The 26600-nt window shown below is 44.2% G+C and overlaps 1 protein-coding gene across 12 annotated transcripts in view; it reads right to left on the minus strand.

Annotated features, from left to right (window-relative positions):
- The window catches only part of LOC134565121 (kelch-like protein 13), a 128475-nt gene extending 106214 nt beyond the window's left edge, over nt 1–22261 (minus strand). For 3 of the 12 annotated variants that reach the window (XM_063424537.1, XM_063424536.1, XM_063424531.1), the window contains exons 1-3: nt 22152–22261; nt 18571–18660; nt 17155–17255 (exon numbers count right to left, since the gene is read on the minus strand). Coding sequence is in view for 2 of the 12 variants with exons in the window: in XM_063424541.1 (XP_063280611.1) it covers nt 18571–18615 (45 nt within the window). In the remaining 10 variants the exon portion in view is untranslated. The remainder of the gene's footprint in view (nt 1–17154; nt 17256–18570; nt 18661–22151) is intronic. The other 9 variants (XM_063424539.1, XM_063424541.1, XM_063424530.1 and 6 more) reach the window with 6 other exon arrangements.
- Between the last annotated feature and the right edge of the window lie 4339 nt (nt 22262–26600).

Here is a 26600-nt window from a genome sequence, read left to right on the forward strand (position 1 = left end):
TGAAGAACTCCGGTCGGACTCTGCAATCATGCTGATGACTAATAAAGAGCTGATGACTTTAATAAAGAGCTGAATATTAATAAAGGCATATGCCCTGTTCTTTTCAATAAGGAGGATCAAAAGTAGAGAAGAAAGAATTCCAGCAAAAAGGAAAAATTCAAACATGGGTACCTCATGGTAAGGATTAATACTGGGAGAAGGGAAAACAAGGGGAATGATTAGATATCTTGTATTAAGACAAATAACAGGAATAATCATCTTTGGTATCACTGGTTCTATGCACTGGATAACATGAGGTATGCAAGCCCTAAAATTAATGAATCTGAAAAGTAGAAGAGTAAACCAATCAGCATTAGTCTTAGCAAAATTTGAAGCAGGAAGGAATAATCCACGGGGGGTAACTAGGGTGAAATAAACACGAATTATATGGTAAAATCAGAAGAGGGGGAAATTGTAATAATTGCCATGGGATAATTTGTGTTATAAAATTATAAAATGGGATTGTTTGTGTTATAAGGTTGCAAGTACATAAAAATAAATGTAACCAAACAAGCCCAGGCTTGTTGCAGTGAAACCAGTAAGCCTGGGCTTGTAGCAATTATGTTTTAGGTCGAACAAAAGCTGCTGCCAGGAAACCCAAGGTGGAGCTGGAGAAGTGAGAAGCACCGCCATCACCCACAAGAAAGGAGGGTGGACTGAGCAATCAAGAAAAGATACCAATCTCGGTGGCAAATCTCAACAGCAGTATCGGAGCAGACCCACCTCTATTCACCCTCTCGACTCCCTATTCAGACACCCTGAATAACCAAAATTATTATTCATCTCTCCCTGGGAAAATCTATTTTGCGGCTGGGAGGACCAATCGAAAACCCAAAGTTATTATTCATCTTTCTCCAAAGAGCCTATTCAGAAGATGGGGCGGGAGAATAGGACAAAGAACTTTGGGTGCCACGGGCAAAATAAAGTGTATTTAAGGAGGACCCCGGGACAGGTTTCCCTTTTGTGAACAATGGAGGGACTCAGTGGGCTAGAAGCTGTGTCCATAAGGTTCACCCAGTGCCGATCCTGGGTTATCAGCACTGCACTTTCGACTGCTGGTTTGCCTAAATTTTTCTGTAAATTTCTTTAATTAATAAAAATATTATTTTATTAATTAAAATTGGCTCATATTTATAACACTGCTGACCAGCCGAGTAGCTTCTCATGATCGTATCTTGTGTAATTTCATCTGGCAAATACATTAGCGTTCTTGTTAAAGAAATCAGACCTATGTTAAAATCTTTGATAGGTAATAAGGCACTGCATTTACTGCTATCTCTCCAGCAACCGTAAAACTGTAGAAAATCAGAAATCAATCAAAAACCAAATTTAACTTAAGAAAAAAAAAAAACCCAAACCTTATATCAATACCTTTTTAAGGCACACAAACACAGTACGTAAAGCCTCATTAAACAGAGGTAGTCAGAACCCACTCCGTGCCAGAGCGGGGGAGGGCTGTGCTGCCCGCAGGGAATAAACAGGTCGGGGAGGGGAAAGAGAGAAGGAAAAAAAAAAAAAACAAAAACCAAAAAACACAACTCCGGGCATGCGATCTTGCAGTCGCTCCAGGTAAAGGAAAAACAAACAAACGCCGCCGTGTTCTGCTCTCATCTGTAAGGATTAGATCCTGAGCTCTGGAATGCCCGATCAACGGTGGCGGTGGAGCCGTGCAGAACCAGCGGAACTCGCTCGGCTCAGCCCACAACAGCTCCCAGGGCTGCTGCATCCTCACCCCCTCCCCAAGCACCTGCGATAGAAAGGCAGAGGGGAAAAACACCACAAAGAAAACCTTTAAAGACTGCAGGTAGCAAAAAGGGGGGGAAAAACACCAAAACCAAATACAGAAAAGGTTAAAAAGAAAGCGTTTGTGTCTCCCACCTCCTGCCCCGGAGCCCGTGGAGCTCCGCGGAGAGGGGCCGCCGATCCCGGGGCCGCCCAGGCAGAGCCGCCGAGCTGTTGAAAAGCCCGCGCAGAGACCAGGAAGGAATGGCATTGGAGCCTCCAGCTCCGGTAAGGAGCTGTGAGCAGGGCATATGCTCCGGTCCCTGCCATCTGCAGAACTCGTGCATTCCGTATGGAGCTGCGAACTGACCAGTGCCCACGGCTGGGGGGTTTCTGGAGGATAAAACTCAGCAGCGCGGAGCTGCCTTTTTTCTAAAAGAAAAAAAAAATCCCCTATACTTTGAACTTTAGACAAGCATCCTTAACAGAACTTATAATAATTTTAAATTAATCAACACTTAAACTCGATAAAAGTTAATTTGAAGAGAACTTAGGGTCTGGATATCAAAGAAATAGCATATAACTTAACTAACCTAAACATAGCAGCTCATTTATGCTTAACTCTATCAACTCTAATTTATATTAAATGTAACCTCGAGTATAATTCAATAACAGCAGCTTCACCAACGAAAAAGAGACAGCACCTATAGTTTGCTAAACTGCTATTCAATTTTGCAGCATTTTGGAGATGTCTGCACAATATATTCAAGCTTCTATTTCCTTCTGTATATTTTAGCAAGTTTCTGGCTTGTTGGATTCCTGTTACTGTCTTCTTTGAGATTTATGACAAGGTATTTTCATCTCTGCAAAACTGACTGCCCTTGCATCTTTCCAAGTTGTAGGTTATCTGGGACTGATCACAGTGTTCTTGGCAGTGGCTGCGTTCCTTACAGCCAGGCTGGCTGGGCTCGGGAGAAATGTCAGGCAGGGCGGCACAGCCCGCGGCGCGGGAGCTGCTCTGCCCCTGCTTCGGGTCTCTGTGTCTCTGGTCACCATGGAAGAGGAGGCGAGCACTCTTTTTTGAGTTTCTCGACAAGGCATAATCAAAAGCTGTTCATTTACTCCATCAAAAGCTCTCTCTTTAATCGTTTTATCGCCTCACCTCAGTCCAATTAAGAGACTTTTTCCTGAAAAATCTTGTGATTTAAAATTTGAGGGGTCTCTTTCCGGATTCAGTGAGCCTGCATCCTGCAAATCTGTCCCTTTTGCCGAGATAAAATAATCTCCTCGCTGTTGTATTACTTTCTATCCATGTATAACTTCTGTTGGTTCCTCTCCCCCTCCCGCTCCTTGCAATAACAGAAGTGGCCAAAGATGGCACTGTACTTGGAGGCTGTGAGTGTTGGTGGTCACAAAATGGCATCGGCTATAATGGGCATGCTCCAGATAGGGCGTCAGCATTTTGTTGTACGGAAAAGAACAAGAAGCAGCCCTTCTGTTATAAGAAAGGTCTTTGAAGGGCGCCGCCATTTTGTTGTACGGACGGCTGTGCTGCACGTGCGCAGTGCTGCTGAAGGACATCGACCGATTCCACGCCATGTTCGAACTCCGTTCCCTTGGGGGGGGGGTGCCCCGGGCCGGGTAGGCTGCCCGTATGGCTGAGGGAGACATCTGCAAGACTGGGCAAGCCACACGGGGGGTTGAGGGAGCCAGCAAAAGGTTTGGTGGGACAGGGCGCAGGGTCAGTCACGGCTCGGGGGAGCCGAGCGTGGCTCTGATTTTGGCGGGGCTGCCCGCGGTTTCTGCGGGGGGACGGACCAGTGACGCGACTGCCCGCTGAGACCTCCAACTTGCTCATAACTTCATTAAATACACGGCACGCAGGGAGCAAAAAAGCTGTAAAGCAATCCTATCAAAGTCTTTAAATTCTAATAAACATCCCGTTGGTATGTGAAAAAGGCATATTGGGTGTGTGGCTCTACACAGATATTTACTATATGTAATATGCTAGGTAGAAAAGTTATGCAATATTAACATTTTAAATAATGTAGTAAATGTAGTTTTTAACATTGAATCTAAGTAAGAATTGTGTGTAAGGTATTGTCCTTAGCTCAAGAGCAAAGAGAAGATAACCCAGAGGTTTCTACACAGAGAGAACAATTACAACAAGCCAGACTAAAAACCCCTCTTGGATGTTTCAGAGGGAAAGATACATATCTCCTTGAAACCACCCTGACCACTCCAGACCATGCATATCTCCTTGAATCTACCCTGGTCAAGCGAAGACCATTGTATATCTCCTTGAATCCACAAAGCCACCTGGTTAAGCCAGACTCCAAGACGCCAGGGGTTTTGCAAAAGGCTCTTGGCAAACGGGCTTTTCTTAGATAAAGTATGCATAATCATCAAAGTTTGTCCTCAAAAATAGAGATGCTTCTCTCTAACGGGGCCCTTCTTTCTCGCAGCTTTTGTCTGAGAGGAGAGGGGACGGTAGACCCGGGCTACCTTTCTTTGCTCTTATTGCCTCATTATTTGTCCTGTCTCTGAAAACTTTTTAAACTTTTATTATTGTATTAATTTTTTGTAACCAATTTTTATTCTTTATTAAATTTTCATAAATTTCAAAAAGCGAGTTATTGGCATATATCACAATTTGGTAGCAGAGGATGGTTAAAATACCCCACTGTGGGTGCTGTGAGAGGATTAGAGACCAGGAAGACGCGTCCCGCCTGCATTAGGCGGCCTCGGCTCTGGTCCTCGCAGAGTACCCCAGAAAGGGGTAAGATCCAAGGACAAAGGGAGACAATAAGGCAAAGAGAAGGGAAAGAATTCCCTAAAAACCGCGGTAACCAGCTCCTAACATCAAAGTGTGCACGAAGAATAAAGACCCAAGGACAACGGAGTGGTAAGAATTGCTGGGATTGGGGGTGGCAGCGTTTGGCGCGGAACGGGGGCTGAAAGTGTGTGCCTGAGAGGCGGGCTGGGGTAACACCCGGACCTTCCAAGCGAGAGCGGAGTCCCCTACGCTGCGGTTCCGTTGTCCCGCGAGGGACGCGGCCAGCACCGGGACGAAAGTGAATGGTAAAAAGGAGTGAAAGAAACCCCCCCCGGGAAGAAGTGTGTGAAAAGGGGACCCTAAAAGCTTTTGCTGGGTTGAGGAAAATTATTCCAAGAACACCCAGGTTATTTTAATAATCGGCTGGGTTGAAGAAATATTCCAAGAACACCCAGAATTTAGCTGGGTTGAGGAAAATTCTGAGAGCACCCAGGGTTGATAACCAGCTGGATTGGAGAGAAATTCTGAGACATCCAGGGTTATGTTAAATTCTGCAGAATCTATGAAATAAACCCAAGACATCTGGGGTTGGGAAGAGAAATCCCAACATTGCCAGATTGAAGGTTTGTGAAATACATTATCTGGCCAGGGACTCTTTAAAGAGTGTAAAAGTTGTGTAAAAAAAAAAGGTACCTTGTTGTTGTCATGATTGTTGGTTGTGTGTGAGAATAAGTGGAAAATAGGGTGGAGTGAATGTGGATGAATGAAAGTATAGAAAGTGTAGATTTTTATTTTAAACTTTATTATAGTTCCTCAGAGAAAGTAAACTGTATTAAGAAATAGTGTGAGAGAAAGGAAAAAAGTAGCTTTTGTGGGGGTAAAGGGAAGTTGAACAGAGACAAGGGGGGTTGGAGTAGAGAGAATATTGAAAAATGGGACAGAAATCCAGTAAAGAGAAGATAGGGAAGAAAAGAAAAAGTAAAAAACCATCCACAGAAATTCCTCCAGACAGTCCACTGGGAATCATGTTAAATAATTGGGAAAAAAACCCTTGTACAAGGACAAAGGATAAAATAAAGATGATACAATTCTGTATGCTAGAATGGCCAAGAGAGAAAATAAGATCTGATCACGTTTATTGGCCTAGATATGGTTCCTTCGAAAAATGGATTTGTCAGGCTTTAAATGAATTTATAAATTCAAAGGAACAGAGTGATTTAGAAGAAAGAAATTATGCGGCCTGTTGGACTGGAGATTATAGGAGAATCAAGATTTTTAAAGTAGCAGAAACCCCTGGAACAAAGCAAGGGAGGAAAACAGGGAAAGGGAAGGAAGGGGAACAGGAAAAAGGGGAACAGGAGAAAAAGAGAGAAAAGGAATGGGACCCTCTGCAGTTTCTACCCCCTCCTTTTCAAAGCACGCCTGCATTGCCAGAGTCAGGACCCAGCGGGAGGTCTCCCTCGGCCCCAATGTCGGAGTTCGTCCCTGCCCCCGCGTACACCACGGGTCCCGGCTTGTCGTGTGGTCTCGCCCCGGTTCCCGTCCCGGGCGTGGGTCCGCTTGGGGCGGCAGCCCCGGTGGCACCGGGCCCCCTCCCCCGCCCGCCCCCAGTAGTGGCTCCCTGTCTGCCTGGGGCAGCAGGAGCGGGCTTTCTGACCCCTTCCTCCATAGTTGTAGGTCCGCACGCCTTTTCGCCCGCCGCAGTGGCGGCGGCGGGAGGTCTCCCCTCCCTTTCTCCGCCGGTGGCGGCGGCGGGTTCGCCCGCGGCGGCGGCGGCGGGGGAGGCTTTCCCTTCCCTTTCTCCGCCAGTAATTGCAGCAGACCCTCTCCCGCTCGCGGAGGCCGCCCGTTTCTTGCCCCTTTCCCCCGCAACCCCAGGTCCCCAAGCTTTTCCGCCAGCCGCAGGAATAGTATCGCCAGAAACGGCGGCAGCAGCGGCCCGACCCTTGCACGCCTCTCCTGTGGCTATGAGATCGCCAGCCCTCCCGTCCGCCGCGGTGATGGCGCCGCAGGCATCTGCGGCTCCTGGCCCTCCTGGGACGGCGAGTCCCTCGCTGCCAGCGTGTGGCGGGTCTCCGCCGGTCCCGTCTCCGAGGACCGTGGCGACGACCCCGGCCCCGGCGATGCCGGGCGCTGCTGCCGCGGCCCCGTTTGTGCCGGAGACGGCAGGCCCAGCCGCCATGGGCCGCGTGGGCAGCCCAGCCACATGGAGTAGACAGGAAATGACTTCTCCTTCGGAAATTCCGGTGGCAGACCCCGCCCATGCCCCTCCTCTGGAGGACTCAAACTCTATAGTTACTTGGGAGGACCAAAATTCTATGCTGAGTCCTCCAGGAATTCCACTTCCTGTTAGGGGAATCGTCTCTATGGAAACCGCTGCTGCTACGGTTAAAAAGAGTTCTTTGTCTCTGCCAGATGCCCCTTACAAAAATACTAGAAATGCAGTTAGGAAGCAACTTTCTCCTGATTATTACTCACCACATGAAAACAAAACTAAAGAAAAGGAATGGGAAAAAGAAATTGGGCTATTTCCCCTAAGAGAGGTACCCATGGGAGGGGGAGGAACGGGTTTCGTGAATGCTCCCCTGACCTCCTCTGAGGTCAGGAGTTTTAAAAAGGAAATAAGAGGGATTCTGGAAGACCCCATAGGCACAGCTGAACAGCTTGACCAGTTCCTGGGACCAAATATCTATACTTGGGAGGAATTGCAATCCATAATTAAGATATTATTTTCTCATGAGGAAAGGGAGATGATTAGAGCAGCAGGAGTAAAAATATGGAATAGAGAGCATCCCCAGGGACCCTCTGGAGAAGACATAATGCCGACAGAACCTCCAGAATGGGGCCAGAATAATGAGGAAGGGAGGAAATGTATGAATGATTATCGCAATACCATAATCAAGGGGATAAAAGAGGCAGCCCCTCGAGGAGTAAATGCTAAAAAGGCTTTTGAAATACAACAGGGAAAAGAAGAAACCCCAACTGAATGGTTAGATCGACTTAGGAGAAATATAAAACAATATTCTGGAATAGATCCTGAAACTGAAGTGGGAAAAGCTTTATTGAGAGTAAATTTTGTTACAAATGCTTGGCCAGATATTAGAAAAAAATTAGAGAAGATTGAGGATTGGCATGGAAAACCCTTAGATGATTTATTGAAGGAAGCTCAAAAAGTCTATGTTCGAAGGGATGAAGAACAAACTAAGCTACAGGCAAAAATTATGGCAGTTACTATGAGGGGAAGCAATTTCCAGAAAAATCAGAGATACACAGGCACTGCTTCTAAATATGATGGTCATAAAGACAGGAGAATGGAAAAAAATCAAAACCCAACACCAACAAAGCCACAGAGGCATTCCAAAAATGTCTGTTTTTTCTGTCAAGGTGAAGGGCATTATAGAAGGGACTGCCCTAAACGGGCAAAAGATCTGAAAATCTTCAAAGAGATGAATACAGAAAGTGACTAGGGAAGTCTCAGGCTCTATTTTTTAGGGGACAAATACCATCTAGAGCCTGTGATAACCCTAAAAGTGGGTCCCCAAGGAGAGGAAGTGAAATTTGTAGCAGACACTGGCGCAGAAAAAACTTGTCTCATAGATATTCCCAAAGGTTATAAAGTAAGTAAAGAGACTGTAAAGGTAGTAGGTGCAAAAGGAGAAAGTTTTTCTGCTCCAGTCATCAAAAATGTATTAATAGAGGGAGAAACTAGATTTTGGGTAGGAGATGTTTTGCTGGTCCCGGGGGCAGGCAGTAATTTATTGGGACGAGACTTCCAAATAAAATTAGGAATAGGAGTTATACCAGAAAATGGGAAGATGACAGCTAAAATACTGAAACTAGAACAGGAGGATGAAAAGAAAATTAAAAAGGAGGTATGGGCTGCTGAAGGAAATAGAGGAGGGTTGAATATTGACCCCATAAAAGTTAAAATTGAAAGAGAAGATTGTCCCATACGGGTGCGTCAGTATCCTATCTCATTAGAGGGACGGGAAGGGTTGAAGCCAGTAATAGAAGGACTGATAAGGGATGGTACACTAGAACCCTGTATGTCTCCTCATAATACCCCCATTCTTCCAGTAAAGAAACCTGATGGGAGTTACAGACTGGTACAAGACTTAAGGGAGGTGAACAAGAGAACTCGGACCAGATATCCAGTAGTTCCCAACCCGTATGCTCTCCTAAGTAAGGTCCCTCCCCAGCATCAATGGTTTAGTGTAGTGGATCTTAAAGACGCCTTTTGGGCTTGCCCATTAGCCGAGGAGAGCCGAGATATCTTTGCCTTTGAATGGGAGAACCCACAAACCGGGAGAAAGCAGCAATTAAGATGGACAAAATTGCCGCAGGGTTTTACTGAATCTCCAAACTTATTTGGACAAGCTTTAGAAACCATATTACAAACTTTCCCCACTCCCTCTGGGATACAAGTTATCCAATATGTAGATGATCTCTTGCTATCAGGAGAAGTAAAAGCTGAAGTCAGAGAGGCTACTATAAAGCTTTTAAATTTTCTTGGAGAAAAAGGATTGAGAGTATCAAAAAGGAAATTACAATTTGTGGAACCAGAGGTAAAATATCTTGGACACTTAATAAGTAAGGGCAACCGGAAGCTCAGCCCAGAAAGGATTGCAGGAATATTATCCCTTCCCTCTCCCTCTTCCAAGAGGGAAATCAGAAAACTACTCGGCTTATTGGGATATTGTAGATTATGGATTGAAGGATACACACAGGCAGTAAAATTTTTATACAAAAAGTTGACAGAGGGAGATGATATAAGATGGAACAAGGAAGATGAGGATAAATTAGGAAAACTGAAGTCAAAACTGGCTTCAATCCCAGCATTAAGTTTACCCTCACTATCAAAACCCTTCTATTTATATGTGAATACAGAAAAGGGAGTGGCTCATGGAGTTCTAGCTCAGGAGTGGGGAGGAGTAAAGAAACCAGTGGCTTATCTATCAAAAATGTTGGATCCAGTGAGCCATGGCTGGCCAGTGTGTATTCAAGCTATAGCAGCTACTGCAATCCTAGTTGAAGAAAGCTGTAAACTGACTTTTGGAGGTAAACTAATTGTGTGCACACCTCATGCAGTTCGAAATGTGTTAAACCAAAAGGCTGAAAAATGGTTGACAGACTCTCGGATGCTAAAATATGAGGCGATCTTGATAGACAGTGATGATTTGACATTAGAAGTAAATAAAAGCCTGAACCCAGCTCAATTTTTATATGGGGAACCAACAGATAACTTAATACATGATTGTCTAGAAATTATCCAATACCAGACAAAGATTCGAGAAGACCTTGAGGACCAAGCCCTTTTAGAAGGGGAAATAATTTATGTGGATGGTTCTTCCAGATGCCTACAAGGAAAAAGAATGTCCGGATATGCAGTAGTTGATGGGAAAAACATGCAAACTATTGAAAAAGGGAAATTACCCTCAAACTGGTCAGCTCAAACCTGTGAATTATATGCTCTAAAAAGGGCACTAGAACACTTAGCACATAAAAAGGGTACAGTTTACACTGACAGCATGTATTGCTTCGGAGTAGTACATACCTTTGGAAAAATTTGGGAAGAAAGAGGATTGCTTAATTCAAGAGGAAAAGGATTAGTACATGAAGGGCTCATTTTAGAGGTCTTAGAAGCATTAAAATTACCTGAAGAGATAGCTGTAGTACATATTAGAGGTCACCAAAAGGGAGTAACTCCAGAAGTAAGGGGAAATAATTTGGCAGACCAAGAAGCAAAGGACGCAGCAGAGAATGGAGTGGAAAGAGTAATGTTAATATTAACTACAAACGAGGAGGAATTGGAAATTCCAAAATTCAGTGAAACTGAGGAAAAAGAGTTAAAGGAGATAGGAGGTGAACAAGATGAATCAGGGAAATGGAAACTTCCTGATGGAAGGCAATTACTCAATAAAATACTTACTAGAAGGATATTAGAAGACATGCATCAAAAAACTCACTGGGGTACCCAGGCTTTGTGTGATCATTTCTTAAGAAACTATGGGTGCATTGGGATTTATGGGGTAGCAAAAAGGGTAACTGAAAAATGTATAACTTGTCAAAGGATAAATAAGAAAGTAATGAGGAAAACCACCCGGGGAGGTCGGGAATTAGCCCTTAGACCATTTCAAAGTATCCAAGTAGATTTTACAGAACTTCCTCAAGTTCAGCGATGGAAATATATATTAGTAATAACAGACCATTTAACTCATTGGGTGGAGGCAGTTCCCACTGCCAAGGCTACTGCTAATGTGGTAAGTAAAACCCTTTTGGAACAAATTATTCCAAGATATGGGATGGTTAATAGAATAGATTCAGACAGAGGAACACACTTTACATCAAAAGTGTTACAACAATTAATTCAAGCCTTGGGGATAAAATGGGAATTACACACCCCATGGCACCCACAAAGTTCGGGCAGAGTAGAGAGGATGAACCAAACTTTAAAAAGAACTTTAACCAAATTAATAGTTGAAACCCGAATGTCATGGGTACAATGCTTGCCTTTAGCATTACTGAGAATTCGAACACAACCCAGATCAGATCTGGGAGTGTCACCGTATGAAATGATGTTTGGGTTACCTTTTCTGACCACTAAACATGAAAATGCTACTTATGAAGTAGGGGAAAGGAGTGTTAAGGGATATATTAACACAATTGCAAAAACCCTTGAGAATTTAAGACTAAAAGGAATAATCCCTCAAACCACCCCTTTAGACTTTAAAATCCATAATATTCATCCAGGGGAGTGGGTATTAGTAAAAACATGGAAAGAACAATCTTTAACTCCACAATGGGAAGGTCCTTTTCAGGTATTGCTGACGACCGAGGCGGCGGTCCGGACCAGAGAACGAGAGTGGATCCACGCCAGCAGAATCAAAGGACCTGTGGAAAAGCCTAAGGAGTGGACAATATCATCGGAACCGGGTGAAACGAAATTAACCCTAAAACGGAAATGAGAGGTGATGAACTGGGGAGATCCGCATGATCCAGGAAACATACACAGGATCACACCAGACTGGGAAGCTAGACCGAGTTTGCACCAGTGGTTTCAAATACCACCTGGGAAAACTTTGAGACACCTCCGGTACCCTCCCTGGGGAGGAATACTTCCACCACAGACAGGAGGATCGGGATTGTTTCGGACAGAAAACCCCTGTGTTTTTGCCTTAGCCTGTGATTTATATAAAGAGGAGGGGGAATTACCTCATACATTGCCAAGCCAAATACCCTGTTTGATTCACCCAAATACTGGACATGCTGGTTGGTGTAAATGTAAGTGTTTGAGCTGTGGGAAAAATTGGTACTGTAGTTCACACAAACGACGCTCTCGTTGCATGAAGTGTAGAGTGTCACCTGAGCCCCCTATCCAAGCAGAACTTGGAGCTACTGAAATAATAACTTGGTTGTGTGGTTGGGAATTATTAGTGCCTGTTGAATGGGAGATAGCTGAGGAAGAGTGGGAGACCACGGTCAAGAAGTGTCAAAAACGATTTGCCTGGAAATTAGCTAAGAGAAAGTGACAATAGAGGAGAGGGCAAGACCAGATTGGCCTCTATAATCGCCACCGAGAAGATCACATACACCTGCTGTGGGCTGCAACCCCATAGGCATGGGAGGTGGGAGTATAAGCCATACTGGACCTCTGCTGGTTCTGTCACTCATTTTCTGGCTCTTCCCTTTTGGGATGCCGACCAGGCCATGCTACAGGTGTTACCAAAAACTGTATATGGAAAGACACCGAGGCTCCTTCTTTATTTCTCACACTCATATCAACAGTCACTGTTATAACCCTTCCAAATTGGGAAACTGCATACACAATGGGAAAAAGTACTGGATGGCGGAAAATGTGAGGGGAAGTGAATGTGCAAAAGGGGAGAAATGGATGTGTTTCACCCACATTACTGGGAGTAAAACAAAGGATTTGGTAAAGGAGGAATTGATAAGCAAAAAAGCTAGGCCTGCACCACCACCAAAGCCTGTACCAATCTCGCTGGATGGTTTGTATAAGAAATTGGAACAACAACTAGAGAAAGAAATAGATATTTCACGGATGGGTAAAAATCTGTTTGTGGAATTGGGAGAAAGAATAAGTAAGGAACTCAACGTAACCAATTGTTGGGTCTGTGGAGGGGCTTTGATGTCAGAAGAATGGCCATGGAAAGGCAGCAGCTTAGGCCCAATCGAGCTCCTTAAGTGGAACCAAACAAGTATAAAGGGAGAAAATCGACCAGGGGGATGGATTTTAAGTTCAGTAGTCATAGGGGAGGAATGTCTTTGGCGTGAAGGAAAAAAGTTCCTCCGTGAAGTAGGAAAAACTCCCTGTAAAAGATACAAGGTTAGTAATGGAACCTCTGTATGGTGGATCCCAGAAGAACCTACCATGTACTGGACCCAGAAAAAAGAAAAAAACGGAAATTGTGAATATAATAATAAAATCAGGCTTTTTCAATGTAATGATACAGGAAAGAATCCTTATGTTGGCATCCCAGAGATTTCTAAATTTTGGGAGAATATGGATGAGCAAAAATTGGACTATTGGAAAGCTCCAGACGGTTTGTTCTGGATATGTGGGAAAAGGGCGTATCCAAAACTCCCTCCCAAGTGGAAAGGGAGCTGTACTCTGGGTGTCATACAACCAGGATTTTTTCTTTTGCCCGGACCTGAAGGGGATCACTTAGGGATACCAGTTTATGAGGATCTAAAAAGAAGCAAGAGAGATGTAATTGGAGGATTCCAAAAATGGGGAGAGGATGAGTGGCCCCCTGCACGCATACTGGAAACATACGGACCAGCCACCTGGGCACAGGACGGGAGTTGGGGATATCGAACTCCCATTTATATGTTAAACCGTATCATAAGGCTTCAAGCAGTCGTAGAGATAATAACAAACAAAACTGGTAGGGCAATGGAATTAATATCCAGGCAACAAACTCAAATCAGAGCCGCTGTGTACCAAAACAGGTTAGCACTGGATTACCTATTAGCTGAAGAAGGGGGCGTTTGTGGAAAATTCAATACATCAGATTGTTGTTTAAAAATAGATGATAATGGAGAAGCTGTCCTGGATATAGTCAATGATATCAGAAAAATCGCCCATGTACCAGTCCAGAAGTGGGAATCCATGCTAAGTACCAGCTGGTGGGATAATGTGCTAGGAATAGAATGGTGGAAGAAACTAGGTTTTTTCCTCTTATGTGCTACAGCTGGTTTAATATTCCTCCCTTGTTTGATCCCTTGTTTTATCAGATTAATCACTAGTGTAGTTCAAGGTATGCAATTAGTGACCTTGGATCAAAAGATGGATACAACAAAAACGGTACAAAAGATAATGGTATTAAGGAAACAAAACAGAGTAGCAGACCCCCTCCAGGAAGCCAGACTGATTTATGAAGAAAATGAACATAGAAGGGATGCAAGAGAGCAGTAAATATCGCTCGAGCCAATTTTATTATAAAAAGAGAGAGGAGGGATTGTGAAAAAGGCATATTGGGTGTGTGGCTCTACACAGATATTTACTATATGTAATATGCTAGGTAGAAAAGTTATGCAATATTAACATTTTAAATAATGTAGTAAATGTAGTTTTTAACATTGAATCTAAGTAAGAATTGTGTGTAAGGTATTGTCCTTAGCTCAAGAGCAAAGAGAAGATAACCCAGAGGTTTCTACACAGAGAGAACAATTACAACAAGCCAGACTAAAAACCCCTCTTGGATGTTTCAGAGGGAAAGATACATATCTCCTTGAAACCACCCTGACCACTCCAGACCATGCATATCTCCTTGAATCTACCCTGGTCAAGCGAAGACCATTGTATATCTCCTTGAATCCACAAAGCCACCTGGTTAAGCCAGACTCCAAGACGCCAGGGGTTTTGCAAAAGGCTCTTGGCAAACGGGCTTTTCTTAGATAAAGTATGCATAATCATCAAAGTTTGTCCTCAAAAATAGAGATGCTTCTCTCTAACGGGGCCCTTCTTTCTCGCAGCTTTTGTCTGAGAGGAGAGGGGACGGTAGACCCGGGCTACCTTTCTTTGCTCTTATTGCCTCATTATTTGTCCTGTCTCTGAAAACTTTTTAAACTTTTATTATTGTATTAATTTTTTGTAACCAATTTTTATTCTTTATTAAATTTTCATAAATTTCAAAAAGCGAGTTATTGGCATATATCACAGGTATTTCAAGAATTTTTGACTTGATCTCCCGTCCCCCAGTGCCCGCGGTTTCCCCGCGCGGTTTCTGCGCGTCTCGTGCCGTCCATGGCCCCGTGCGCTCCCACTCAGGTCCCGCTCTGCCAGCTGGTTCTTGCCTTTGCATATTTTGTGCTGTCCCATGGCCGACTGTAGCCACAGCCTTTCGCCACTTGTATATTCTCTGCCTGAATTTCGTTTCGCTGCAGGCTGTTCATCCTGCATTCTCCTGACCCTATTTCACGTCATATTTCACTTCTCTCTCAGAGAGAATAAGTTAGGGGACATTTAATGTGGCCTGTGTTTCATTGGACAGTGCCTTTCCCATCTCCTAGCCCCGGCCTCTCACCTGTATCAGTGAATCTCGCCGCAGCTTGAGAAGTTTTTTCTTCTTTCTTCCAGAGTGTTTCTTGGGAGGTTCGTGCTTCTGTACTCCGTGCGGAGTCTCTTGATTCCCACCCCCGCGGCCCGCCGCGGAGGCTGTAGGCCAGGCCCCTTGCCTTCTTCCCTGCAGATGCCCTTCGCATCCGAACGGAGTTCAAAGAGCTTAGGTCTGCAGCAATCTCACGTGTCCTTCTGACGTCGTGGGTCACCATTATGCAGGGGGATGTGGGCCACTGAATAGCAAACCAATATGATTTCACCAGAAGCCGTTTATTGTTTACAATACAACTCCAATTATAGATTCCAAGTCTCCGGCTCACGTGGGCACACATCTCTTGGTTGGCTAAGTTGCTTGCTCAAGAAGCAGGTGCATCTCCTTCAGGACACCTAATTGGTCAAATGTCCATGATCACATCGCACCTTCTGTATCTAGGGTTTACATTCTTTGTGGACAGTTTCTCAGACTCTCTGTTCCCACTTCAATCCTGTTATTTTCCCAGTGACCTTGATGAATCCCTGAGAACCCTGAAAACAAGACTGCAGGTGGCTTGATAAGATTTCTCACAAACAGTTTGGCTGGTGCATCAAAATGACCTGTTACACAGATGCATTGCTACAAGGAATTGCAGTAGGAACACAAAAATCTCAGAGTCCCTACCTTCTTGCAAAAGGGAAGTGCTAGGGGGGTTGGACCATGGTTCATTTAAAGCCTCACAGCAAACTCCTCCACATATCAAAATTTACACTAAGACAAGGTACTAAACCATTCGTAAAAAGATTAGCAAAGATACAGGCCAGGCTCTCTTGTAGCAAATGATACCACCAACATCACTGAGATAAGTGATGAGTTAACAACACTTCTACCAACCCCAAGACAAGTGATAACATGATCATCTCATTACTCTTATCCTTTAAATAACAGAACTCTGTTTGGACATTAAGGACAAAATTCTCAGACTCGGGTAAAATATGGTACCAAGCCTCACTTGGATTGCAAAACTCCCCACAACAGTTCCTTTATCATTACAGATGTCAGTGTTTGGTACTTCTCAAGCCTAATAAAGAACAGAGACAGTGAATGCTGGCACATTTACTTCCCCATGACAAATGTGAGCAACCACAAGAGACTGGTCAGATTTGCAGAGCCACCAAGGGAGCAGCATAAGGCAGTTCAAGCAACCTGGTAAATTCAATATTGCTGACTTATCTAGATTTATCCGTCAATTCCTTTGTAGTTTAAGTGTTTAATTCCTAATGTCCAGCTTCAATGTGTAAGCTTGCAAAGTCTTTTGTTTGTATGTCTCATAGGACATACACCCTGGTGGAAATACTTTATTTTAATGTATAAAACCAAGCTTTGCTTAGAACAGCAAACACAAGAGCCAAGATAAAATTTCTAACCATAAAATCATTGCTATATTATAAGTTCAACATTAAAGAAAGCAAAACTGGTAACACTATTACTGTTAAAAGCTTCCAACATAGACAATAAAATACAGTTGTTAATAAGTGTCAGCAATACAACCTCACATGTATTTTATAACTTGTAGTTGCTACTACTTAAAAAGTTACTAACACTGAGCTGAAAGATGATGGGGGAGTGACAGGCATAAACTATTAACACAAGTCTTCTATAATTCTGGCACCATGGTGGATAATCAGCTTCTACAAAAAATAAGAAATATATATATACAGAACACATGCCCATGTCTGTAGGATTCTAGTGCCACTTGCAGCTTTCTTTAAATAACGGATGTGCTACTCGCTTCCTCAATTCTATTCAAAATCTGTGGGCAGCCATAAACTTGCCCAGAACCATGTGTTTTGTAACAATGAAACTGGTTGAGAGTCAGGCACTGAGAAGCCAGAAGTTGAGAAGGCAGAAGAGCAACCCGTTTCTCCCTCTTGGCTCCTTTCAAGAGCCAGTTATCTGTCAGCAGGATGCAGGGCAGTGTTTGAATCCTCCAGAACTGGGAAAAAGTTTCCCCCCTTTCTTAATGTAGTGTAGAATTTCTGCTTTAATATAAATATTTACCTGAAAACATGAATTTAAGCATTACATGGATCATTCGGCTTCCTCACAGATGGAAAGCTAATTGGAGAACAGCAGTCCCAGGAAGAATTCTTTAAAAGTATCTGGAAACATGACAAGTTTGAAGTGAGAGCAATGCCCTGGTCCGGCTGAGCTGAGTTTGATGCTTCATCCCCAGCATCTGCTGGGAGAAGCCATGCTGCTTTCCCTCCACTCACCTCCTGACATGATTCCTGTCTCTACCTGCGAGAGCAATAGCCAAGTGTAGCCACAGGGTGAGTTAGCAAACTGATAAAAACATTACTGAGTGGGTAAGTTTCCCATGAGCTAAGCAGCATGAAAGAAATCACCCTGCAATCACTCAAGCATTAGCTCGGCCAAGGAGCTGCAGCAGGAGATCAGGACACAAGGCAGGACCACCCAGAGGCACATCTGATGAAGTACCTGCAGCACCAAACTGTCCCCAAAGCCTCCGGCATCATATTTTGCTGTCTGAGTGTGAATTTTCTGCTTAATTTTCAATTCCTAACAAGTTTATGAAGAAGTTTGAAATTTAAAAGAAATATTTTGCATTGTTTTCTTACAGAATTATTTTAAAATGTAAAAAACATACTGCAATTGCATATGACAACCAGAGAACAGCTTAGACAGGACCTCTGTCCTAAAGCAGCTTACACCTCTCACTTCAGGCAAATAGAGACTTCTGAGAGGCAGGACAAACAAGTCCATATGCCAGGAGGCAGGAGCCAAAGCAAGTGTCTGACATCATGGATCCTGCTGCTTTGCCTAGTGACAACCAGTTCTGCTCTGGTCCCATCCACACCTGCACAGAGAACAGCAGCAGTTTTGCTCTGTCAGTAGCCTTCCATGTGCATCACTGTCTGGGCACCCTCCAGAGAAGGGGCCCTTGAAAAGGGAGAGCAAAATGTGCAATGTGACAATTCAAGCAGGCATGGGGAACCTGGTAAGACTGATGCTCTTTAATAAGGAAATTCAGAAAAGTCTAAAGTTTTCCCCAAAATTTAAGCAACTACAAGTCAGGGCAAAAGCTCTAAGAACTTATTTAAAAGCAAAACTTCTGTTCACAAGCTATTTTCATTTGTACTTTCTCCTGTACATAAGCTTGTTCATATTTTAAATATTTCACATTAAAGAAACCAAGCAGAATATCTGGCATTGCCAAATAAATATCACATTTCACAACTACAGAACACACCATCAAGCAGCTGCATTAGTCACAAAGAAGGTAAAACAAAAGCCCCAAGGAATCATATGACCATTGTCATTCATATTAAGAAAGCACAGTTTCCACGAAAAGAAATCAAATTACATATTTCCTACAGCAAGTTTAAAGCAAAAACATCAATAATACAAATCAGTAGCTGAGGCATTCTTCAAAAAGTAATACAGCCGACTCACTTGAAAACAGCTTCTCAGAACAGGCATCGAAGACATCAAATTCATTACAGGACACAGAACATGGAAAATGACTTAAATTTTTTTAGTCTTCTGAAAGACACAAGCCAATTAAAGGAGTCAGGTTTAAATTTTGTTGCAGGTTGCAAGCTCCTCCTGGGTTCAAACAGATCCTTTCCTACCTCAAAATTCAAAAGATATCTTCAGGAAATCCACTTCTGAAACATTTCTGTCACCAATACCAAGTCACACATTCCAACTCCTTGTATCTCCCACCCCAATGCACTTATAGTCTGGTTCCCTTGTCAGAACCTCCTGTTACAGGATATAGCCTGTCTGCGCTACACGGCATAGGCACACTTTGACCCCAAAACACCTCCTACTTTATAAAGCCCTCAGAGACAAAGCCTTATGAAAATAATTCAGATTATTTCATAATAATGAATAATTTCATAATCATAATTCATAACTCAGATAGAATCAGAAAATTTTTCAATTCCCCTGAATGCCCACTGAAAGCATGCCTTTGCTCCCAGAGACTACAGCCTAACATTGTTTAATTACTTTGTAGCTTTTCAAAGACACTTTGCTTAGGGCTAGCCAATATATTGAGAAAAGTTTCTTCCACAGCAGTATTTCTAATTTATCCACAAAGCTCCAATCTCACTATTTCAATAAACCTGTTGCATCACAAATAGTTAAAAAGATACTATAAAAATGTTTCCAGTCAGTGTTCTGACAATGCAATACAGCTGTGAGAATTAAAAAAACTTGAAAGTAGAAAACCTTGAAAGGAAAGCAGAACACGTTGCCCCATCTATTTAGGCTTTTACCTCCCACTCACACTGACACCCATGAACACTATGCCAGATCTGTGATAAAAGCATCCATCCCTGTGAACCCAGCCCCAGGCTGTCAAAATCAACTCTGATAAGCTATTAAGAGTCATTAGAAAAGTTTTGCACTATTGATACAGTGAAACAAACACTGAATATGTTCCGAAGCTCCTATTCTTAAAGCACTTCATAACTGTTCAATTTTTGCCATACTGCAGTTTCACAGTTTTGCCAGCACAGACATATCACCTAAAAGAGTAAAAGAAAAAAAAAAAAAGCCATATACTAGGCATCACAACTATTTCAGCAACCTAACAACCATGAAAAACATGAACATTTCTGACAGCTTTGCTTGTGGTGTTTGTGGAGGTGATAGAGTAGTGCTAGCAGAAACACTCCCAGCAGAACACACTGCAGATTCCTTTGGAATCTCTACCAACACTTTCTTTGTAGTGTTGATTAATTATCCCTTTCTAACAGCTGGACCATACCAAGAACACACAGCCCTGGAGGTAACTTCAATGATCTCTTATTTCAGACAACAGAGGTTATACCTTTAGATCCAGACAACCTGGGATTGACCACCATTGTCAAAGCAACACATACAAGTAACACACTCGTGACTAAAATTCATAGAACTATTCGGGTTGGTAGGGACCTCAAAGATCATCTCCTTCCAACCCCCCTGCCATGGGCAGGGACATCTTCCACGACACCAGGCTGCTCAATGTCCCAACCAACCTGGCCTGCAATTCAGGGGGAAAAGGCAAGGCTTTACTTTGTATGCCCAATCCCAGTGTGCCTCTAGACAGATCATGAGCCAGCAGAACCCTTCCTGCAGTAGCTACATCTCACTTCCCCTCTGAGCCTCACGTGCTGCCCCAGTAGGATACCAGCGGCATGTACTCTCTTCCCTGCTTTGCCCCCACGGCTGCCTGAGACGATCCCAGTGCTCATCATTGCTCCACGGACATGCTCTGCTGTCATTTGGGGCACTCCACTGCAAATTAGACCAGGGAATCTGGGCATAACCCTTTTCTTCTGGCTGGGTACATTTGCTGATCTGCTTCATACATCACCAGAAGTTGTGCCAATGATACCATGAATTGCAGAAGTCTCCAAGCCACTATTACTGCTACAGATCAGGTACAGTTGAACTGTGGCCTCATGACATTCAGTTTAATGAATCTTTTACAGAAGAGCAGAAAAAAATCTTTAAAGTAATAATAATAAAAAAGCTGGCTAGGGCAAAGTCACTTTAATTAATTTTTGACACCTAGTGTCATTGGCTCACTAGAAGCAGTCTTGCTTCTTTGAAGCAGAGCAGCATGCTAATTTCTGCTGGCACCTCACCACAATTTTTTGAACTTTAAAAGTGAAGGAAAATGTTTAGAAGCACAAATTTGAAAATCATAGAATCAAAGAGATCACAAGAAGTGCATTCGGGATAGCATTTAATCCAAGTTACTACACAATTTTTTCTTACTGTCAACACTGCAGCATATTCTAGTATTAAACAGAAATGCAGAACAAACTCTACCATGAAATCAGAGAAGTGTGAAGAGTGCCCTGAAGGTTATTCATTAGCATTATCTCTATGTGTAGCTCACTGGGGAAAGAATAAGGAAAACTCCTTCTGACATTCTATTCAAATGTATGAGGCATATTTAAATGAGTAAGGGGAAGTATTTCTGATGCAGATTTCACAGCAGGTCCAAGACAGCATCAGTTTCATTAACACTCAGAACATCCAAGCTGAAGAGCCCCTTGCCATATAAAACTGAAAAAGATGTGCACCTTGCATCTCCTGAATTATACAAAGGAGGCAAGCCAAGACTCCTAGAGTTCTTAAGTTAACATCGCATATTTCATACGGAGGCAAAAAGTCCTGAACAGTATCTACTAAAAACAGAGCTTGGCCTAAATTTTCGGCGAACAGTGAGGAGAGGAAACTGACAAGTTAATTACAACCTACAGCTACGTCCTCCTTAATAATGGCTGCATCTCAGAACTAATCCCCAAAACTCCTTCCTGCACCCAGACCTCATCCAGCCTATTTAAAGACCAGGCAACAATAAACAGTGACGAGCAGAACGGGCCGGGTGAGGAAAGAGAACGATTACAATGGCTGCACAACAAAGCCTGGAAAAGGAGAGTTAAAGATACTTTTTGCGAGCGGCAGAAGCACAGCAGCCCGGTCTGCACACGCCGCCAGCCGCGACCCCGGCCGGGACACTCCCGCTGTGTCCCCAGCCACTCCCAGTGGTGATCCCCGTCCCTGCCCCGCCACTCACCCCGCCGGGCACGGCGCACTTTGGCTCTGCCCCTGCACCGAGCACCCCTCGCTGGGTACCCGCTGAAATGGGGGTACCTTCGTCTGTCCTCACTCACCAGCGGGGTCCCCTCACTGCCCCACGCCGACCCCCTGGTACAGGGGTTACCGTTCGCCGCCCCCCGCAAAGTGCAGCCGGGACACCTCGGTCCCGCCGCGCACACAGGGAGCCCCTGCCGCCAGCAGCGCTCCTCCGCGGCCTCCGAGCAGCTCCCGGTGAACGGGAGACCCTCGGGGCAGCCCCTCCGGTGCGAGGCACTCCCCCCCGCTCCCCCCCTCCCCCCCCCCCGCGCCGCTCACTGAGTGCGGCCTCGTTCGCTCGCGGCCGCTGAGGCCCCGCAGGACGCGGCTCCCCCGGCCCCGCCGGGCCCCCGAGCGGGGCAGTACCGAGCCGGGTGCCCGCGCCTCGCCCTCACCTGCGGCTGCGGCCGCCAAGTCGCCGGCGTGGCCCCGTTTCGGAACGTCCCCGAAGTGCCCGCGTCGTCACTGGTACGGTGGGTGCGCACTGCGCCTGCGCGGGGCCAAAGGGAAAGGGATGTGGTGAGAGAGACCAGTCAAGAAATGCATGAACACATGAACAGTAGTCTTAGAATCTATAAATGTTGTGTAATAGAAACAATAAATGGCTTCTGCTGAAATCATATTGATTCTGTAGTTCAGAGGTCCTGAGCTCCCACATGGTGCGTGACCCCCAACGTGATGAATACATGTAGTGGTTTTACATTCACTAATTTGGACCTATCCTGGCCAATGCACCATTGTGTGGTGGTTTGAGTGTTTACTCTGCTGTGAAATAGGATTACGAGAAAAAGCAAAACAGGCCCAAACTTAAAGGGTACAATGATAGATTTATTAACACACAGTAAAAGAAAGAAAATAAAAATCAAAATGAAACTTTCAAAACACTCCTCCTCCCCCACAAACTGTTCACTTTCCCACAAACAACATAAAGAGACAAAACATGTGATTTTCAGTCAGTTTCACCATTAAAAAAAAAATCTTTTCTCAGTTCTTTGTGAGAGGAGTCTCTCTTAAGAGTCCCATGGAGACATCGCCACAAGAAAAAGTCCTCTGGTTGCTCCCATGTCACAAATCTGCAGCCACCCAAAAGAAACCTCTGCAAACTGTGAAATCCCACCCTTGAGCAGCCTTTTCCATGTCTTCATATGGGCCTATCAGCTTATTAGGGGTACTGTTTAAGAATGCCTCTTCTAGTATAAAATAAAGATTCTCTTCCTCTATCTCTAAAATCACCTTTGATAGTGGAGGGTTAAAAATTGTATAAGTTAACCGTGGGTAGTTGAGGGAGGGGAAGGTAGAAGATGCACAATCTGAATTTGACGTAGCCTGGCTTTGGAACAAACGTCAGCTTCTGCAACTAGCTTCATACTATTGTTTTAAGTATGACTCCAGCCCAGGAGATAATTGAGAAGCATTGTTTTAACCAAATCAAGTATAACTCAGGGTAAAGCATAGGTATGATTTAAGATAGTAACTAAGAAATAGGATAACCAGTATCTAGGGGTGGAGGTTAGTTAACATATGTATAATTTGAAACTATAAAAATCACAAATCGACTCTGTATTCTTGGGCACAAGATTTGGGCATTGTATGCCCCTGTGTCCCGTGCACTCAAATAAAGAACCGCATATGATTGCCTTCCTGTGGTTACATGTTTTCCTACACTAACATTTTTGGCGACCCAGGATGGGACCTTGTGGACACAGCCAGGACCCCACGACCCGATCACGCTCCAGCCGGCACCGGGTGATTTCTCGGGGAGCCCATCGGCGCCGTGACCCTCGCCGCTCACAACGACCCCTGGTGAGAGCTAAGGTTTATTTTCTTGTCTGGTCTGGGGGCCTGCCATTAAGACGCAGCGAAAGCTACGCTTGGTTGGGCAAAAAGAATTCCTGGTGGTATTGCCTAGGCAGCCGTCCGTCAGACATCACAAAAGTGTTGCAGGTTTGGCATCTATGGTTTTTATGTATCTCTAATATGGAAAAACTAAAAGGGTTAAAAGAAGTTTTGGGCAGCAATAATGCCTCTATACCAAGTTCTTCTCCTCTAGGTTGTTTGTTGGCACATTGGAAAGATGGGAACTTCGGTCAGGAATTACGAAAAGATAAATTGATTGAGTATTGTAATGTGAACTGGCCAAAATATGCTTTGCCTGAAAATCAGAGCTTGCCACAGAACGGGTCTTTGGATGTAAAGGTTATTGTGCAACTTAGATCGCTTTGTACACAAGACGGAATGTTGGAACAGATCCCATACCTGGATTTATTTCTATGCTTGCTTGAAAGGCCAACCTGGTTAATCAGTAATAGCCTGAAAGCAGTAAGGATTGAAAATAATAAGTGCTTGGCTTGTGTCCAAAATAAGCATTGTATGCAGCATGCGGTTTTAAGTGAAACTTTGGGGGGAAGAAGAGATGAACTGGAACCGGATTTATTAGTAGCCCCTGTAGCTCCTGGATCCACCACAGCCCCCTCGACACTGAGTTCTACCCCACTCACCCTGACCCCACATGATTCTCTTACACCTCCCTCGCTCACGCCAGCACAATATGTTTCCCCCCCACCTTTGTCTGCTGGAGGTAATTATCCTCCTCTGTCTGCTCAGGTACCTGCCTCTCCTCTGCCTGCTCAGAGAACCCCCCCTTCTCCACATATACCTGCTCAAAGCTATCCTGCCGCCCCGCCGACGCCTGCGCAAAGATTTATTCCTCCTCCAACACCAGTTCAAGGGTACCCTCCACTCCCACCTACACCTCCTTCGCCAGCTCCTGTCCCTTCTGCCCCCCTGTACCCTCCCCTGCCAGACTCGCCTGTCCAGGATGTGATTGTGAGGCAGAAGGAAAGGGGGGATGCAGAGAAGACAGATAGAATGGAAAGTAGTGACAATGAAGCGGATGAGCTAGATGCCCCAGTAGCTCACCGAACACGAGGAAAACTGGCCCCGGAGTGGCCTAAGGCAGGAAAGGGTATATTAAAATCAGGCAAACAAAAGAGAACAATTATTGCACCACTAAGGCAAGGGGTGAGAACTAATGGACCTGTCTTTGTAAAGGTACCCTTTTCACCTGCTGATTTAGTCATATGGAAACAATCAGCTGGAACATATAGAGAAAACCCAGATAAGGTAGCTTGCATGGTTAAGATGATAATGAAAACTCAGAACCCTGATTGGGAAGATATTCATGTGATATTAGACACTCTGATGGATGAGACAGAAAGGGACATGGTACTTCGGGCAGCAAGAGAAAGAGCTAGAGAAGACATACAAAATGGTTTGGTGACAGGGACACTGGATTACAATTTTCCCACTGCAGACCCAGAGTGGGACGCTAATGACCCATCTGGAGTAGATATGTTAAGGCTAAAGAGATATCAGGAGTGGATTTCATTCGATGTTCAACAGGCAATGCCTAAGAGTATGAACTGGTCTAAGTTGTATGAAATTCGACAGGAAAAGAAAGAATCTCCCACTGCCTTTCTAGAAAGACTCAAGTAAGCAGCTAGAAGATATACTGATCTTCAGGTAGACAGTGAGCAAGGGAGAACTCAGCTTGCCTTTATTTTTCTGGGTCAGGCACAGGAAGATATTAGGAAAAAGCTACAGAAACTGGAAGGTGAAGAGTTAAGAAACTTGGATAAACTCCTAGAGGTTGCCTGGAAAGTTTACAATAACAGAGATAGAGAAGTTGCCAAGAAACAGGGGCAAAGCCTTTTGGCAGTTTTACAGAGACAGGGGCGAGGACGTGGTAGAGGAGGTCGTGGCGGTAATAGAGGTGGCTTTGGCAGAGGTTCTGGTCATGGTAGACTAGGTCTGAACCAGTGTGCGTATTGTCGAATGGAGGGACACTGGAAAAGGGAGTGTCTGAGTCGGTTTAGCCAGAATGGTCAGCCTCAGTTACACAGCATGTTTAATCAGTGGTGAGCCTCAGTTGGATGGTGTAGCCAGAGTCATGGTTTTACATGAGAGAGAGCCAGGATCGAGAGAGCCCATGGTGACTTTGCATTTAGAAGGGAAAGACGTAGATTTTCTCATTGACACAGGGGCAACACATTCTGTATTAAATTATCTTGAGGGGCAAGTCGGGAACAAGTCAGCAGCAGTCATTGGAGCCACAGGGAAGGAGGAGATACGGCCATTCCTGCAACCCATAGAATTGAGCTTTGAAGATAAGATCTTGACCCATGAATTCTTATACATGCCAGATTGCCCAACTCTGCTCTTAGGGCGCGATCTACTGGCAGCACTGGAGGCAGTAATTACTTTTGAGAATGGTGAACTCGTAAGGAGAATACCTGAGTCTAAGACAGGAAGGATTTTGATGATAAAAGAAAAACCAATTTCTAATATTCCTAAGGAAGTAGAGGATGCAGTAATTCCCTCTGTCTGGGAAACAGATGTACCTGGAAAATCTAAGTTAGCACAACCGGTACATGTAGAGTTAAAAGAAGGAGCAAAGGCTGTACAAATCAAACAATACTCTATAAAACCAGAAGCACGACAGGGAATAGCAAAGACCATTGATAAATTCTTAAAATATCGAATTCTAGAGGAATGTGAATCAGAATACAACACCCCAATATTCCCAGTAAAGAAACCCAATGGTGAGTATAGACTTGTACAGGATTTAAGAGGCATAAATGAAATAACCAAAGACATTCATCCAGTGGTTGCCAATCCCTATACATTGTTAGCATCCGTAAAAGAGATATATAAATGGTTTACTGTAATTGACTTAAAAGATGCCTTCTTCTGCATACCCCTTGACCAAGAAAGTAGGAAACTATTTGCCTTTGAGTGGGAACATCCAGAAAATGGAAGAAAAACCCAGCTCACCTGGATGCGAC

Source organism: Prinia subflava (genome assembly GCF_021018805.1).
Source record: "Prinia subflava isolate CZ2003 ecotype Zambia chromosome W unlocalized genomic scaffold, Cam_Psub_1.2 scaffold_33_NEW, whole genome shotgun sequence".
NCBI classification, from domain to species: domain Eukaryota; kingdom Metazoa; phylum Chordata; class Aves; order Passeriformes; family Cisticolidae; genus Prinia; species Prinia subflava.